The sequence below is a fragment of the Plectropomus leopardus genome, chromosome 3, assembly GCF_026936395.1.
Source record: "Plectropomus leopardus strain MGB_pleo_1.0 chromosome 3, ASM2693639v1, whole genome shotgun sequence".
NCBI classification, from domain to species: Eukaryota; Metazoa; Chordata; class Actinopteri; order Perciformes; family Serranidae; genus Plectropomus; species Plectropomus leopardus.
In genome coordinates, this window is record NC_142178.1 from 26,802,076 (window position 1) to 26,821,094 (window position 19,019).

The 19,019-nt window shown below is 37.4% G+C and overlaps 1 protein-coding gene across 1 annotated transcript; it reads right to left on the reverse strand.

The window, feature by feature from the left end:
* Positions 1–370: 370 nt before the first annotated feature.
* mttp (microsomal triglyceride transfer protein) lies at positions 371–17,423 on the reverse strand. The gene is made up of 18 exons (XM_042485930.2): positions 17,205–17,423; positions 14,816–15,000; positions 14,454–14,597; positions 11,038–11,145; positions 10,839–10,955; positions 10,608–10,747; positions 9,817–9,967; positions 9,371–9,528; positions 9,073–9,241; positions 7,887–7,994; positions 7,555–7,767; positions 7,242–7,453; positions 6,781–6,878; positions 5,881–6,002; positions 5,385–5,612; positions 4,060–4,184; positions 1,416–1,586; positions 371–1,326 (listed from the first exon to the last, which is right to left on the reverse strand). Exons 1-18 carry the CDS (start codon positions 17,263–17,265, stop codon positions 1,179–1,181), a joined length of 2,658 nt encoding a protein of 885 aa, XP_042341864.2. The 5' UTR covers positions 17,266–17,423; the 3' UTR covers positions 371–1,178.
* Positions 17,424–19,019: the final 1,596 nt, after the last annotated feature.

The window sequence follows — 19,019 nt, forward strand, 5'->3', positions numbered from 1 at the left end:
ATGCTTATGGTGCAAATAAATTAATAAAGGTGTGCCTCATCAAATGTCCGCAAATTACTCGACACACAGTGAACCAAGCACAGGATAGTATCCAGAAGTGCAGTCCCATTGCAGATTTTCTGATATAATTTATTGACACTTGTGTGTCTTTCTCTGACTTAATACAGTACAACTGTATTAACAAGCTAATGACAAATAAGCTAACTTTGGCAAAAAAATAAATTGAGTGCCCCTTTAAATGCAAAATTTTAAAAAGTCCAACAGCTTAATTTTGCCCTGGAGCCCCCAGAGGATTAATCTGGCCCTGTATATTAGGCATACACATTGTTTTGCTGTTCCTAAATCCATGAACCAAGTGAAAAAGGCAAAGTTTTTCCACTGAACATTTATTGTCAGCCAGTTATACATTAACAAACTGATCCCTAAATATGGAAACACAAAGTAGTGAGTAGCTCAAAAGTCGTAAAACTACCAAAATGTTTAGACAAACAGACCAATTACATCTAAGTACAAAAAATATATTCAAGTGTTGATATTGACTTGTGGAGATCTGATTTTTGCCTTAAATCTGGGAAGTACAAAGTAAAGACGATGAATCATCTCTGAAGGAACAATTCAAAATCACCAACGTGATTATGAATAATATCAATTCATTCCATTTCTCTGCTAAATAAGTTATTTCAAGTGTGGCATAAAACAATACATTAGTTCTCCTTCGTAAACACATTTAATTAAAAAACAAAGGAATATGACAGAAAGGAGCGTATCTATTCATGGGGGAGGGTTAATCCACTGTTTCCAGTGTGATATTTACAAGTACATCTTGACTGTAACTGTTGGGATTATTACAGTGATAATTCATGCCGAGTACCCATCAAATAAAATATACATCCTGTGTGTGCCCATCATAAATACATTTGAGGAAATCTGTAAAAAAAAAAAAAAAAAGACAATGCAAGAATTCCTGATTTCAAACAAAATGTCAAATTAAAAATGACTCAAATACTCGCAGGAATGTAAACATTGCATTGTGTTTTTTTAAAAAAAAACAACTATTCACCACTTTACTTTCTTGCATACTTTCACTGCATGAGGCTGAGGTGTGATAGCGGTCCCTGAATGCAATAAACCCTCTTTCAGTGAAAATATTTGCTCCTGGATAGTTCATGGTGTCTCGTCTACCAACTGGAGTCAAAAACCTTTTTGCACATGTTTGAGTTCTCCTGGTGAAGAGGGAATTCAGAGCCGGGGACAAGCTGTTTCTTGCTCTTACGCGACATAATGCTCTTTCCTGATGACACGCTCTCATACCTGGTCAGGTATTCACTGAAAGAAAGAACAGACAATAAGGTTTTTGCTTAAGATGATTCATCAATAAAAATGCAAAGAGTGTTAAAACCTTTTCTTCACAATACCTGACAGGGAAAGTAGATTTGTCCATCTGCATGCACACCAGGAAGGGATATTCAGAAAACTGGACAGTGGTGATGAAGTCCAGGGACGCCTCTGTTTCAAAGCTGACCTCCACACCCGTTCTCATAAAGTCCATGTCCACTGTAACATTGCCAGTCACCACTAACGCTCCCCTGAAACCATGAAGGCAGACACAATGTAAATATGTCCAATTGAAAAAGTTTTGTAGTATCTTCTGTGGATGTCCAGACAGGAAGCAGATCCATGTAATATCAGCCACTTCTTTACAACCAAAACAGGAAGCAGTTATTAAAAAATATAGTTGGAAAATACAGCTGAAATGATAAAAAGTAACCACCAACTCTCTGACAGTGTTAGCTATAAGCTAACACAAATATAATATCCCACATAAGCCACACTGTTATGAACAGGCACATAAAACTATCACCAACTATGGCACTAACAAAAAGTGCCATATATGTGTTTAAGAACATTAAATAGGGAACATAGCAGCAACCTACAAACTTCTCAGTCCAGCACTAGGCTGTGGGTGTCACTACAGTACATTAAAATCATGTTTTCCCATTATTTCATTAGAGGTTAATGTGAAAATAACAATTTTATACATGGGAAATGTCCAAAAAAAAAAGAACAAAAAAAAACATCCAGTATGCCAGCATGTGAATTCAAGATGTGAAAGAGCATCGCTTCAATTACACAAGAATTCATCACCTATGAAGTGGAGTTACATGTGATGACTAAAGCTACGTGTCCACAGGATCTGTTATTTCTATGTTTCTAATCTATTGTCTATGTATGCAGCTGTGCAATGCATTCTGGGAGAAATGTGTTGCTTTTTGAAAGATGGGGCATCCTCTCCTCATTTGCATGAAGTCAAATCTAAGCCACTTTGAGCAAATAAGGCACATTTGTCATGATTTGCCGCCTCTGAAAACTCCAAAAACTATTTAAACTAACAACGAATGATCACAATGATCACGAAGTAAATTTCAGCAACTGCATTGCTTATTTCTCACCTCAAATGTTTTCAGACACACATTTCCTTGATCTATTTTCGATCAAGGAATGTATTTGTAATACATTATTTTATTGTAATACCATGTATTTGTATCATACAGATTGTATCAAAAGTGCAGTAAAGCTCAGAGACTCACAAGAAGTTTACTACCATGTGAGAAACTCCCCTTATGTTTCAAATCAAAGTGTGTGCCAGCCACTCTAACATCCAACCTCTGTAACTTTGCCCGTGGAGACATGCCTTGGCAAAGATGCCAGTGTGGTTTGTTCTGCTTCTATAGATAGCCTGCCGGTCTATTATCAGAGTGGAAGAGGTACAACTATGCTGATCCATTCACCTGCCTCTGCCATTCCCCTGCACACACGGGTCAAATCATCCTGAGGTTCAAATCCAAGATGTGACCCCTAACAGTGAGAAGCAGGAAGAAAATCCAAAAACAGAAAGTTTCAAGGTGGGCAACCCAGATTAGTGTCACCAATTCAGTGTCTGGCTAAAACTCTTCCCTTCTGTTCCCGAATGATGACATTGTGTATTGGCAAGAAAAGTGTTTTTTTGCAAAACAAATGATGTCAAAGTTGACCTTTGACACTTTGAATATAAAATGGCATCACTTCTTTTTATCCATTACATAAACATCTATGGCAAATTTTGTCATCATTACATGTAAATTCTTGGATTATGACCAAAAACATGCTAAATGAGGTCACAGTGACCTTAACCTTTGACCAACAAATTCTTTGAGTCCAAATGAGGGTTTGTGCCCAAATTTTTCTAAAGGTGCTCAAGAGATCATGTTCACAAGAATGAGAAAGACGAGGTTCACAGTGACCTTGACCTTTGACCACCATCTCTCTAATCACTGTTTATAAAATCATCGTCACAATCACTAATAAATTATATTCAGTTCATTTTTCAGTTCTAGAGGACGTTTGTGCCAAATTTGATAAATAATCTGGGGACTTAAAAAGCACTGAGGTGCATTTGCAACCCTACCTCTCCCAGGAAAACCATATTTAAATGTTAAAAACCAGCGGCATTGCTCTTTAAATCCCATTTCATCACCAGATGCCTTGAGCTAACTGATACCAGCATGATGACGTGCTCCATTTTCGGCAGCTACTGTTGTACATTCACTGTGAGGTTTTAAAATAGAGAACCAGACAGAGCTGACATCACATCCACACAAACCTAGAAATGAGACAGACATGGAGCACAATACTGGAGCATGTGCAACGTGCTGGTGGAACAAATGAATCAGGCAACACTTATAGACCATCTAAAGTTCACATGAATCCAACATCAACACAAATCTATTTGCAGTGTGGTGACACGGGTCGAAACCTCTAAAACAGCTTTCCTCTTGGTTGTAAAGTTCGTTTCTAAGAATTGTCTGTCTATCACAAAGGCCTTTGCCCTGTAAGTGTACATGTCATATGGTACTCCACAAACAGGCAGATAATTTATCATCCCAAGGCTGCAGCGGAGGCTGTGACCTATATACACGCTACACAACATTATGCAAAAGCTTTGCAGATGCCCTGATATGTCAGGACAAACACACCTGCAACAGATGTTTTCTGATATTGTTTCTGGAGTCTGGACTGTACCTGTTGTTGACGCTGGTCTTGGACTCTCTGTACCACAGACTGATCTCCATGCCTCCAGAAATGTCAATGGCTAATCCACCTTGGAACTCTGCGCTCACCTTAAGACCGGACTGCAGCGTGATCACCTGGAGGGTTGAAGATGATTGGGAAAGACAAAAAAAACAATGTTATACTCCACTGATAATTAATATTCTTTTTTTTAATCGCAGATCATATGTTTAACCCTTTGAAACCTGGAGGGACACCACTTTGCGTTTCAAAAGTATTTAAACCTTTGACCCCTGAGCAATTTGATGCAATTTCTTTCAAAAACATGGGGGAAAAAAGGCAATGAGCAACACGGTGAGAAATGTTCCACAAATTTCAAGAAATTAGTAGATTTAGAAAGTTATTATTAAACTATATCTATAATTATTATAAAGAGATATTTAAAATTGCGTTACATTATTATTATTATTTTTAAAAATATTTTTAAGCACCTTTTTCCAGGTCATTTCCTTTTTTTTCAACCCTTTGTTTTCGCTTTTTTTTAAAAATCTTTCTCATTGTAAAAATTTTCTCATTGCCCACGTTTTTGAAAGAAATCAAGCCAATTCGCTCAGGTTTCATAGGGTGAAAAGGCTTCTGAAACACTTTAAAAGTAGCATAAGACATAAAAATGCCACATCCTTGAAGCAGTTGTACACATTTAGAACATCTTCACACTCACATCAATACAACTGGAGTTTTTTTTAACTTGAGTCATTTGCTATCTGTGCCTTTGTGCCCATACGGTAGGTATCTGACCAAGTAAACAAGTGAAAAAATAGGCTGTTGGTCATTTTGTCTTCCAAAATGACCCATAAAAAGTCCTTATCTTACAACCATGTAAGTACATTAAGTTTAGGAAAATAAAAAGACTTGGTTATAGTTTCAAAGAAAACACTTTGTGGACTACATTTAACAATAGCAAAACATCGTTTACAAACTCTCACACAAGTCATGCAGTGTAATCAAAGTCTCATTTATCAAGTCATACACTCAGTACTTCACAAACATGCATTTTTGATAAAAACCTTGGTATTGGCTTTGAAGATTTACAGATAAATTTCACTTTCAGTTCAGTTGTAAATGATCGAGTTTGTAAAAATATGTCTGGGAGGGGGAGTTGTATAAGAGTTTGTAAATGGATGTTTAGATATAGTTTTGCTGTTGTTAAACGTGGTTCCAAATTAATCAATAAATCATTATGTTTAGTACCCATTTTGTGGGTGAAGTATTCCTTTTAGGTCTAAAATGTAAATGGTGCATTGATATGGGACCTGGTTGTAACTTTTGCTTCTTACCTCAGAATGATCAGTCAGCAGGATGAGACCCTTCACAACATTCATGGGCTCCCCGGTCATGGAGAACATTTTGGACATGAGGTCACTGTAACCCTTGAAGAAGGTGACGGGCCGCAGCTGAACGTCGAACAGCAGAGCTGACATCCCTGCAAACGACTCCAGAGCCTCCTCTCCCTCATCGGGCGTGGCAGCAATCAGAGACTCCAGACCCTGGGCCTCAATCGCCACCTGGAAGAAGATCCAAATTAAGCTAAATTAGCAGTCTGTCAGTGACCTGTCCTGATAATTCACTTGCACTTCATGACAATTTAATAAATGCAATTAAGAATGGCAATTAAAGGGCTTCACGTAATGCATTAAAAGTGTAAAAGGGTCAAATGAAACAGCATAAAAACTTTAAAATGCAAAGATCTAAATTCCTGCAATGTCCCCACTAAGCTTGTTTTATTCATAAATTACTATAAATAATTTCAGTTTTATTATGTGGTTTCCTTGCCTGAAGTCCATGTAGCATTGCTCCTTTACTAGCACCATAAATATTCATGTTGCTTCTCCTCAGGATCCCTGAACCTGAGTACAGGATGTCCAAACTGTATGTGGAGGTCACATCCGCAGATTCTGTAGGAGGGGGAAGTGGAGGTGCTAAGTCAGTGTGCACGTAACTGTTGAGATGTTTTTCATTTTTTTTAATAAAAAATAAACAATAGCAAGACCAAAAATTAATTTTAAGGAGGCAAGTCTACCTTAACCCTTTGAAATCTGAATATATTGGCCTGATTTATTTCACATAAGGAGACAGGAATACTCATTCCTTGTTATGCTCTTGAAATAAATAAATAAATGTACTCAAATTTGAAAGAAAACGTTACAAGAAAAATTCTAAAAAAAAAAAAAAAAAGAATTGGAAAGAACAAAAACCAACAATGAAAAAAAAGTGACTACATTTCTGTGACATATATTTCAAATATATATTTTTAATAAATATATATGCAGTTCTCTTTATGTTTTCCTATTTATGTTGTTGTTAACATTTTTCTCTCTCTCTTTCAGGTCATTCTTTTTGTAACTTTCACTAATTTCTTGCCAGTTTTTGGGTAATTTCTTGCCAAGATGCACATTGCCTTTTTTCTATGTTTTCACAAGAAATCAAACCAATTTGCTCAGGTTTCAAAGGTTTAAATGCTTGTGAGAGGGGTCTAAATACTACACAAAAAATTGATGTTAGTCCAGGTTTCAAGGGGTTAAATGCAGATAACAAAATACCCTAAAGATACATGTTTAACTTGACTGACTCATGAAAATTTGCTCTTGCTGTTTTTTCATCTTAGATTCTAAATCTTGTAATGTCATCATGTGAAAACCTTTTAGGCTTTCGAGATGAGGGTTGATTACTTACGTGCCATGAATCCTGAGTACGCAGACGATGACCCAACTTTAGAAAAACGGTCGTAGTTATGGGAAACCATGTCTTTCATAGCATGACGTAAAACTTTGCTGGAAAAGGAAAACAATATATATATTAGACAATTCATGTCTGCAATATGTGTTAGTAAAATGTCTGTTCTGTTACGTAAGTATTGTTTCAACATTGGGGGGACACATGAAACGCGGTCATCTGCCAGACAATTTTAAGCCTCACACAATTTATTTCCAGCATTCTTATGAATTTTTATGCACAAATTTGTGCCTTTTCTGCATCATTTATGGTGGAAATGTCTTTAATTCTGTCACAGCTACTTTCATCATTCATTCAGAGGAACAAATGCACATGTTATAATTATTGAGTGAAACATCTCCCTTGTGTCCACCCCGAAATCTACACCTATGTGTTCAACTTGAAATAAGCCCAAAACACACCTGGCAGGCATCTGGAAACGCAGGATGTCCTGGATCTTGGACAGCATGTACTTGTTCATTTCATGAGGCAGGTTTCCAACAGACAGAAGCAGATTCTTGACCTCTGTGTATGACGGGTTGCTACTGAGGATAACGTCGGCAGCAGCGGCTCTCACATTTTTCTCATAGATCCGTTGATTCTGGTGGTAAACCCTGTTCACTGTCCGCTTCACCTGCAATTGAGATATTTGGTTTCAGTTTCTGTTAAATGCCAATTAGCTCCACACAGAGGTAATACTCATAAACAACAGATCAAATGAAATGCACGGCTCACCTCATCAGTCATGAGATTGACGTCGTATCTCTGCAGGGCAGTGAGGGCGATGGTGCTGTAAGCTCCCACCTCTGACTCTGCATATTTGGTGAAGATAGGGATGGCCTCCGGAAGCAGAGAGTTCTTCAAAGCCAGGAGATACATCTGGACCTCCGACTCCACCTGTGTGCTGTCAGGACCGTCCAAAATCAGCTTCTTCACCTGCACCACTGTCTAAGAGGTTCATACACAGAAGGAGATCATCATAATTTATTCAAATTTGGTTTAGTTTCCTAAAATATTACAGATATTACAGATATTGGTTTTCCTTAATTATTTTCTTGGAAGCTCACCGGTAAGTTGCACCCTCCTTTCTGACACAGTTTATGGACCAAGGCTCCCATTATGATCACCACTGACTCCTTGATGTCTGCGCTGCCGATCTTTCCCTTTGAAATGTCCTGGAAAGAAGACAATGCAAATTTAAATCCACAGAAAACATTCGATTGGCTTTGAAGTAGCAGTGTGTAAGATTTGGTGGCGTTTCATGGTCAGCTTTGCAGATGGCAGCCAGCTGAAACTTCTCTTATATGTCAAACATGAAGTCCCAATTCCTTCAGTGTTTATTGAGCAGGAGGTGTTTAACGAGAGCCAAATTATCTGCAGAGGTAACTCTTCCTCTCCAAAACAAACAAATCAAATGAGTTAAACCCGCAAAAATACTGAAAAAAGCATTTTCCCATTAAAAATCAGTGTTTTTCTTGGCGCTAATCAGCTATGCGCAGAAGGGCTGCTGAGTACGGCAAATGACGCCATGGTTGATTTGTCCATTCTGGGGTGCTGTAGAAACATGATGGAGCAACATAGCAGATTCTGTGAATGAGGACCTGCTGTCTATGTAGATATAAACTGCTCATTTTAAGGTAGCGAAAATATGACGATTCTTGTTTTCGGGTGATGATACATTAGAGAAAACATACTTGTTATATTATATTCAATTTCTGCTGACACGTCCCCATAAATCCTACACACTGGACCTTAAATTACAAAATGATTGTTTTGAAGACTTGTTCTTCATACTTAATTTCTAAAATTAAGGATATATCATTTAAAAAAATATTATATTTTGAGAGCAGAAAGCAATGTATTATGTATGAAGTAATTTATTAAGAGTCAATTGGTGAGCTGATTGTTTTTCCTAAAACGAGATAAAAAAATAATAATTAATAAAAGAAGCACAAAAATCATTTGTTGATCATTTTGGGGAATCTGGACTGTCTTTTGCTGAAAATAAAATTAATTGAAATGATCAACACAAGGTCATTTTTGTTTGTGTTTTAATGTCTAGAGGGCCACATACTATATTTCTTGAAGTAATTTTGGGGAAAGAAACACTTTGCAGTTTAATGTTTGAAGCATAACTGAAATTCAGTGCAGGTGATGTACATATTTTCCTTATCACTGATGAGGGCAGATCTAACTTTTTCCTTTTAGATTAAGAAAAGGTGCAAATTCTGTTATTGGCAATATGACGCTCACCAGCAAAGCCTTGAGCATTTTTTCGTCGGGATGTGAGGCAAAACCACACGCGTAGAGAAACCTCTCCTGCAGGACCAAACCTTTGGCATCGGTGAAGTTGAGGAACTGCAGCATGGCATCCAGAGATGCAGTGGTCTGAGCGGAGGTCACAGCATCCACCACCTGAGGTCTGAGAGCAGTGCGAAGGAGGGAAACACAATCATGGTGAGTCAATAAAGTTTGACTAATTTAAAGAAAGGGCAGAGTGATGAGTCAGTGGGTAAATTAAGATCTAGGAGAGAAGGAGGAGCTTGTTTACAGAGATGTCTTGCTGGCGCTCTTCAGCACTTTGAGGATCTCGTCCTTGGACGCCTTCCTAATGCTCTGAATGAGTGCCAGGAAGCTGCGAGGAGCCGTGGCTTTGGACAGGCTCGCTGGCTCCAGCTGCTTCTGTTGAGTCTGCCAGTGTTCAAAAAGCTAAGAGGGAGAGCACAGGGGAGAGAGGATTAAAACAGAGATTGTCTTGAGTCAGTAATTACAGTGCAAAAATACACAGTATCTATTCAGTAACAGTGTTATACCCCCACATACACTGAAGGTGGTCTGTAAGCACCAAACATTAGTTATACTGATTCAATAAACGTCTTGAATGCAACAGCAGTGTGTGGAAATTTTTATGCACCTGTGTAAGAAATAATAGATGTGCAAGACTTTTGCCTAAAATGTGTTTGCAAAGTTAAATTTGGGAAGTGCACAGGTACTCACTGATGGACAGCCCTTGCACTGAGTTTTGACCTTCTCTGCAATGATACCAACAGCTGCTAGTTTGGCATCGATTGACTTGACAACCCCAGACACATCTTTCCCAGCAGCCTCCAGTGGTCCGGCCTCTTTCCTAACTAATGTGAGGGTTTGCCTGCAAAGCAAGAAATTTAAAATGTATAATGTAATTGTATCAGAAACTGCAACATACAACAATTCCTTATCAACCCTTTCAAACTCGGATCGCCATCACTTTTGTCGTGCTGCGTTCGGATGGCTTTTACAAGTAGTTAAACCTTTGAACTTTAAACAATTTGGTTTGATATCTTTCAAAAAGCATGGGGAAAAGGCAATAAGCAACTTGGCAAAAAATGTCCTGAAAATTGCAAGAAAAGAATAGATGCAGATTTTTTTTTGAAAAGCTAGGGGAAAATGTTGAGAAAGCTGTATTCATAATTATTCTAATGATTTAACAGAATTAATATAATTTGTAAGCACCTTTTCAGGTCATTTCTTTTTTTAGACTTTCCCAGTATTTGTTTCTTGTTTTGTGTAAATTTTCAGGTAATTTTCTTGTTCTTTTTACTAATATCTTGCTAATTTTTGGTTCATTTCATCTCAAGTTGCTCATTGCCTTTATCCCATATTTTCTGAAAAAAAATCAAGTCAATTTATCCTGGTTTCAAAGGGTTAATTTTTAACCAGCTTTGTTCTGATAGAAGAATGTGGCTAGTATGAGTAAATCGAGTGAGGTACGCTTCCCACTATCTAGCCAGTGGCACTAAAATACTTACCTGGACACAACTTTAGCTGCAGCAGATCTGCGGGCGTGAATCGCCAGTGAGTGCATTTCTTCAGCCATGGCAGAGTGGATGAAACCATCTTCAAGTTTGAACGTTGTAACAGAACTAGACTTCTTGCTCACACCCAACACCTGAAGGAGGGACAAATAGTGGCGTGATTTATTACTGATTCAAGTAACGCTCATATTTTAGCACATTGAGCTGATCTGTATGCTGACATACCTGACTGTGTGTGGTGAATCCGGTGTCCGCAGTCTTACACGTCTCCAGGAGCTTAGTTCTCGTCACGTGACCTTTTTCTGCCTTGTACACGACTGTGCACCTTCCAGACACGTCATTCTGTCCCAAGACATTACGTTTGTTCACATTAGCTACATATAAACTTATTTTCAACACAAATAAACACTATCGTGTTGTTTACCTCTATAACCTTCCCAGTGTTGAGCTGCACTTGCAGTAAGCTGGCCACCCCTCTCTTTAGGTTCTTGATGTTTGCAGGTTCAGCCCAGTAGGAGTAAAATGCTTTTGCCTGCAAAGAAAGCAACATGTTAACCCTTTGAAACCTGGATTGGCATAAGTATCCTTGTGCTGCATGTAGACACCTCTCACAAACTTCTGAAATGAGAACAAATTGGTTTAATTTCTTTTGAAAACATGAGGTAAAAAGGTAATCAGCAATTTGGCAAGACATGTCGTGCAAAACGCAATAAATTTGTAAAGGGTAAAAAAATATATATAGAGAGTGAGGTAGAGGTAATATTAGAAAACTATCAAAAACTGAGGAAAATGTCCAAAAAACTATAGTTGTGATTATTTAAGTAATTATATATTTAATTATATTCGTTACAGAGAGAATACATATATATTTAATTATCATCATCATTACCATCGTTTTTTTCTTTCTATTTTTTTCTGTTATTTCTATTTCTTCCCAGTCTTACATTTCTTGCTAATTTTGTGTAATTTCTTGTCAAGTCCCTCATTATCTTTTTCCATGATTTTGAATGAAAAGTTTTCAAAGGATTAAAAAGCACGTCATGCTTTGGAACAATAGATACCAGTTGATAAAAATGGAAGCATAGTGCTCTACATGCTGCAACTCACATTAGCTTCCAGGGTGTTAGTTTTCCTTTGCACACTTGTGTAGACAAATGCATGGTCATGACATCAGAGACTATTTACATTACATGCAGAAATAAAATACCCTCTGAAGTGCAGATCAAAAACAAAACCAGGATGCTTCGGTATTAGCACTTTAAATGTTTAAAAAGAGTCGCTCTCACACTCTAATTATAAACTCAATACACACAGTACACAGCTGACCAGCATGACGGATGAGTCCGTCTTGTGTTTGTTGATATCATATTAAAATAATGGAACCAAAGCTCAGTCAAATGGGCTTCGTTAATCTTGGGAAATATCATATCGCACCACAGTTCAATTTTCCAGCGAGGCTTCAGTCTGGCTCAATAATGGACTCTGCTCATGAGGGCAGAAAACAACCCATTACATCATCCTACAGTGTCTCCTATACAGTATGTAATTTATTTGTGGCGCTTAACCACGATATCAGTGTGGACCACCATAAATAGATTGTCCCTGCTACTCTGTGTTTTTCCTGTCGCAGTCAGTATGAACAACTGAAAAACACCAGGAGACACTGACCTATTCTGTTTTCAATCGTCTGACCTCTATTCCACATTTAAACACTTTTTCAAATCCTTTATCATGTCATTTTAGAGATTTGTTTTTACAGTTGACGTACAACAGTTACACAAGTTCTGGCATCGTTTGAAAAACAAACATTTCACTTCACTATTTCATACTAGAAATATTGTAACCATTTCTTAAAAACTTCTTAGTTGTAATCAGATGTTTTATTAAGACAGGTACTTTCTCTGGTTGTATTTGATGATACTGACATTGCATCCACACAGAAGTACACGAGACAGATAACTTGTGAAAAATATTGAAATTGAGAAAGTTTGCTCTAGCCGGTTGGCGTTGCTGAGTTTTCAGCACAACTTCAAACATGGTGGTCAGGTCATAAACTTTTAAATTTTTCAGCTTAAAATTGCTCTAAGATATGTTTCTGACAACATTTGAGGTTAAAACAGGCAATGCATTGACAGAGTTTTGATTAATGTTCATCATCATTTTGACTATGTCTTTTACATTGATTAAACTGAATAAACAGAAAAAACCTATGCTGAGACAAGTTTTATTGTCATTTCTAGTAAAAGTTCATTGGTTTTTGAAAGGTTGTACTTGCATTATTATGCTATTGTTTTATCCTTATATCAGTGGCATAAAACAGTTTAAAAATGACAATAATCTTGTTTCTCACAATTATTTCTGGGACATTAAATCAATACACCAATAGTCATGTCCAGCCTAGCGTACAGTATTTAGATATAAAACTTTGCCACGTGAAACCAATCAGCTTGCCGTTATTCATTTGGTGGCAATGATGCATTAACAGATGGCACATTGTGATAATGACGTGATAACAATAAATGAGTTTGGCATTAACTCAAACATTACACAGCCAACCAGCCACAGAGCCACTCTTCCAAGTCAGACTTGTTCATTTTTTGACCCTCTGAACCTGCTGACCTTTGCACACACACACACACACATCTGTCTGGTATTTCCCCTGCCTGCATCATCACTCCAGCACAATGAAATTCAGAGTGCAGTGCCGGAAGTACACTGCTGATTTCTAACATTTCTCATGTACACATTTTCATGTACAAGATTATATATCAGCCAAAAACAGCAATTCATATAATATTCGGAAAATGCCACTGTTACTTGCCTGGAATGATTTATAACTATGTTTATCAAAATATTGATTGTTTATGCAAAATCTTGTTTTGTTTCAGAATAAGGATTAAAAACCTCTTACTACACTATGAGGTTGTAAAGATAGTACGAATAATAAGTAATGTAGTCACTGATAGGGACTATTTTCTTTGTATTTTTAAATACCAAGGATCTAAACTTTTGCAATGTTCTCAACTAAAAAAAAAAAAACGGGCTAAAAACAATTAAGCCAGCAAAAAGCACAGATGTCAAGTGCCAAACAGTGGCTTCCCTAAGGGGGATGGGGGGGGGGGCACAACCTGGCAAAAATAGTTAGAGGCCAATATTACTGTTTTTAAGAGGCTGTGGCGTACTCATTTTTTAAAGCTAGCATCAAGGTTGTGGTATCTTGTGAAATGATTGACAACCCAAGGCATCCATTGCTACAAACCATGTTGACATAGCTTGTCAGGAAGGCTCCCAATTGAGGCTAAATTATGGCACAGTCATTTTCAAAGGGGTCCCACCTCAAGATATCTGCATGGGTACCCATGAGTTCCCTAAACTTGAAAAGGTTTGATCCAAGTCAATGATTTGTTCTCTACAGTCAGTGCACTCTTTCAGAATAAAGCTGTGTATTTGTCTTTATAAAGAAAAAGACAACCAGCCTTTTAGAAGAACAATGAATCACCTATATGTATAGATACACAACACATTAAATAAAAAAGACTGATAAATAACTAATGACTGCTGCCATCCTAAAATGTTCACTTTAGCAGAATTATTCTATGAACATCAGATAATTAGTATTATTAACTGTACAATCAGAAACCAAAGTATATCAGTATGCGATTCCTTTACTTTCAATATTGTTTCAAAGTAGCTAATATACCTCAATAGAAAAAGCGAATTCCTGAAATTCAGTTCTGGCTTTTCATTTTGGTGTACCATCCCAAGAGTTTCAGTGGCCCCGTCTGACCACCCTTATAAAACATTTCTGGGGGCGCCACTGGTGCGAAAAGTGACTCTTACCTTCCCATTTTTCAGATGCAACAAGAAAGGTTTGGTCAGAGCTGCTAGTTTGGTCTTTCCCAAAATGCTCTCTGTAGTGGATCCATGGAGGACATTCTTCTTCTCGGGTCGACTCGACGCTGGTTCGATCCTCACATTTGAGATCTATGTATGAAAGACAAAAGTGTAAACTTGATCTCCTTTTATCAAATCAAGATTTTGTGCATGTCGACACACCACCAGCTACTCTGAGGGAAAGGAAGCATGCAGACTTTGCTACAATTTTTACCTAAAGTGTATTTGTTGTTAAAAATTTAAATGAATTATTGTAATTCTAGACAAGGAATAAAGTCCCATATCAACGTATGTTCAGACCAACATACCGCCAGTTGAATCAGTTGGTCGTCTTTGCTGCTGGGATCTCTCCACACCAGATTGATGTCCACATCACTTGAGATCCTGTAGCCAGCACTGCCCTCTTTTGACCCCCTGCTCCTGTCCACCAGCACCTCGGTGGTGTAGCTGAATTTGTGCAGCTGGTTGTTGTTGAGTCGGGGTCCAGCAGCACCTGAGGAAACACAGTGAACACAGCTGGTGAGCGAACACAAGTGGAGACAGAGAAAGTGATCTGCAGTAAGACTCTGTGATATTATCATATTGTAATGTGAAGATACTGCAGGTCTGCAGACTGCAGAGAACTCACATGAAATTTTCCTACTAAAGCTTTTTAGATTGACAAATTCATTTTTCTATCATCAGTTTCATGTCATGTCTGCACATTATGAATAAGTTTGTTGAAACTGGAAACTTGACATAGTCAGTGACGCAGTTAGTGAGCCATCTTCATTTGTTTGTCCCTGTATCCTCATGTAATAACACACGTTGTGTGCTGCTATGGTTAACTAAAATTATTCTAAAAAATAAAAATAGGTGTAAAATAAGACAATTATTATGTAGTTACTTTAACTAAAAATAAATAAATAAATAAATATACTGGATATGTTTCTAGTTTTAGTCTCTGTCATTTTGGTCAAATTTGTCAACTTAATCTTACAGTTATTCACATATTATAATTTAAGAAATGCTCCCATATTACAATTTAAAAAAAGAACTAATACTGAAACTACCAAAACCAGAATGAAACATTTTCAAACAACAAATATTAAACAGAAACAACAAACCCATTCTGAAAACTGAAACTAAAATGAATAAATAAATACATAAAAAACTAATGAAGAATACAAAACTATAACAACTCTGGTGAGAGGTGACACTTTTTGGGGGTGCATTCAAGCTCTGAAATCTTACTGTACTTTTGTGTTTTAAGCAATGGCTGTGTCAGAAAGTTAAATGTGGGAAACCAATAAGCAAATATTTTGGAACGGATAATTTGTTTTTGGTAGTTTTTTTGCATTTAGAAAGTTTTTGTTCAGAAGTCAATATTTCCTAATGTTAAACAGGTGCACTACAGAGGATACTCAAGGCAAGCCACACTCTTAACTGCCTTCACATCAGTGATATGACAAAGTAAAGATGACCAAGTATTCAATGTGATGCACGAACCCAAACCAGAAGACTAGAAAGCTGTAGTCTGTATCTTAAGTCCAGGTAGGGCTCTTTTATTAGTGATATTGTGGGGCTGACTATTGGCGCTTTCACAAAATATTTTATTACTGAGATCTCTGATAAAAAGTCATCACTAATGTAGGTAGAGTAGGCAAAGGCAAGTAAAAGATAATAATAATAAACAGCTAAAACAGTCTGGTTAGATCAGAAAATTACACCATTTTTCTGTAATGCATCCTTAAGAAACTGGAAAAGACAACACTTATGATACAAAGATTCAAAATCTAAGACTTTATCTAGTTTCATATTAATATGATAAATCACATTGAAACCCTCTGGTAAAAGGCTTTTTTAAGCAAAATAATTCATAAACATCAAACATGCTGTTGCATTACATCAATTAATTCCAGGTATCTTTTATTTGTGGCCAAATAACCTCTGTGTGTTTTGAGCCACCCATACACACTCCAGGCACATAATCTCTTTTCTATCTTTTTTTGTTTCCTTTGCAGAGATACATACATATCTGTGGATAGAGGTGAGGTAATTCAATCAGGGGCCATTTAACAAGGTGTGTTCAACCTGAGAAAAGATAAAACCCTCTCCTCTGCTCTATTAACAACCAGCTTTCTGTTAGATATGACATTTAGGGTCACGATGGAAGGACAGACTGACGTGTCAGTACTGGATTTCATCACAGGTGGCTGAGGAAAGTGGAGCTGCAATAGAGCAATTAAAAATGTGGGTGTATTGTCGACATCTGACTAGGATTTTTAGGAAACATCAGAAGCAAGACGCCAGCAGAATTAGTGTGTTTTTTGTTTCGTAATCTGGTGTTTTATCTGTTCTTCTTCTCTTATCAACCAGTGATGTCACAAAGCACTATGTGGAGTTACTCCATTGACAATGATAGGGCAGTGCTGTGATATGCTGTCTGTAAGATCACCCAGCCTCATTTCCTGCCAATATTCATCCATTTTATCATTTTAAAGTGAAATGAAGCAAATGAATGGATTGAAATGAGGCTTGGATCATCAATTTCCAGCTTTCCAACAAAGTGTCATTTTGAGCTACAAATACATTCTGCTGACACACTGTCCAGAATAAATTCATTCAACCTTTAGCAAATAAAAGTTCCTGTTGGCCCCCAAAACATAACACTACCACAAACTATCTCCACTCACAGAAAACAACCCATCAACTCACCTTTGGCAGAAGCTGAGACAGAGGAGGCTGCACAAAGCAAGAACACAACCAAAGTTAACATTGTGTGTCCCCTCTCTGTAGCCAGAAGATCCAAAACCCGAGAGTCAGTGGCTGAAGAGGCACTAAAGGGCCAAAAAGAAAGGCAAAGCAAGTCCGAGTCCTATTATGTTTAATCAGAGGGGAGGGCAGACTCCAAACTCCACGCTCAAGTACTAAGTACGAGATAACCAGCAAATAATTAACCCGAGGAGCACTGATCTGACAGGAACTTCTGCCATTGATAGAAGAGGCCCCTTTAAATACAGCGGGCAGTATCTGCGTCTGCGCGCGCCCATGTGATTGATTCATCAGTAAAAAATGGGATTATCTGATTGATTCACTTGATCAAGGGACGACTGAGACTCGCTGTCTGGATTTTAAATTCCCAGCAGGCTGCATGCCCTGACATGTCGACAAAGTTATTTTGATGCAGGAAAAAAAACAATTAGCACAAACATATTTTAAAAAGAGCATTTATATTTACCAGGAGGTGGCAAAGAGACGTCCTCATGTTAGACACCTTTCACCTCATTTCTTTTTGGGATGAACAGTCCGTACTTTGTCGGCACGTCTTGGTTGGAGGAAATGGGCAGTCTGTCAGTGAAACCAGCCCTCTGGCTCAGATTACAGCATCCCAGGGGACCCAAAAGTAAACTTCAGCAAAGAGCCAGTCTGTCTGAAAAACTGAACATGTTTTTAAATTTAGCAAAATCAGTTTAGATTGTTGATACATTTTGAGAAAAGTAAGGTGGTTTCTCGAATAAATGCAGTTCAGATTTCATTTATTTAATAATCAGTGTTACAACAGATTATAACAGTGCAACCTCAGTCTCTAAAAATAAAATAATACTGTAGAAAAAAGCAGGGGTGAAAGTTTTATTTCAACTTTGGACAGGGGGACACATATGAAGGGGTTTGAGTCAAACACTTAATTTCCTGCATTTTATTGAATGTCTATGTACCGATTTGTGCATTTTCTGCATCGATTTATGGTGTATAGGTATATGTAAATGTCCTCTGCTACTTTTATGTTTTTATTTGGAGTGGACAAATGCACATGTCCTAAATACTGAAACAGCTGTGTCCAACCCCCCAAAAATATCTATGCATATGGATACAAGTGTTGGTAATAATCTATATTGTGTGTTTCTGGGGCAGTTTTTCTTGATGACACCATTAATCACTTTCATCAGCCTCAAAAGGCTACTTCCCACCCAATCTCCTGTTTTCATAGAATAAATTATAAATAAATTTTAGAATAAATACAATCCCACTTTGTTACAACATCATTGTCAAATTGGTCTTATGCCAGCCCTTTAGTTAAAGGTGAAACCTTTTGTCTTAAAGCACTCCTAACATTCAAACCTTGAAGAGGAACAACTTCCTAAATTAAGAGTTCCAATATGTTATTTCTATAGCCTAAAAAAGTTCAAGTAATGTTTGAAAAAATTAGTTACTTTCTCTGAAAGCCATAAACCAAATAAATAGGTCTCAAACTTGCGATGTGATCATATTTAAAATCTGGAACTGCTTCGTAGACAAGGAATGAGTTAATAGACTCTCACTGAAAGTTTGTTTGCTTTTTTTTACACACAAATGAGCTTTATTCTATTGTGTGTCCTCAGAAATACAGAAAATATTCTCAGAGTACTTCCATGGATGCTCTCGTGTCATCTATAACATCTTCCCAGTGCATTGTCCAGGGAGCAGCTGCAGACTTTATGTCCTATGACATCACACATTTTGTTGTTGATGTTTACCATTATTTTTGGACTG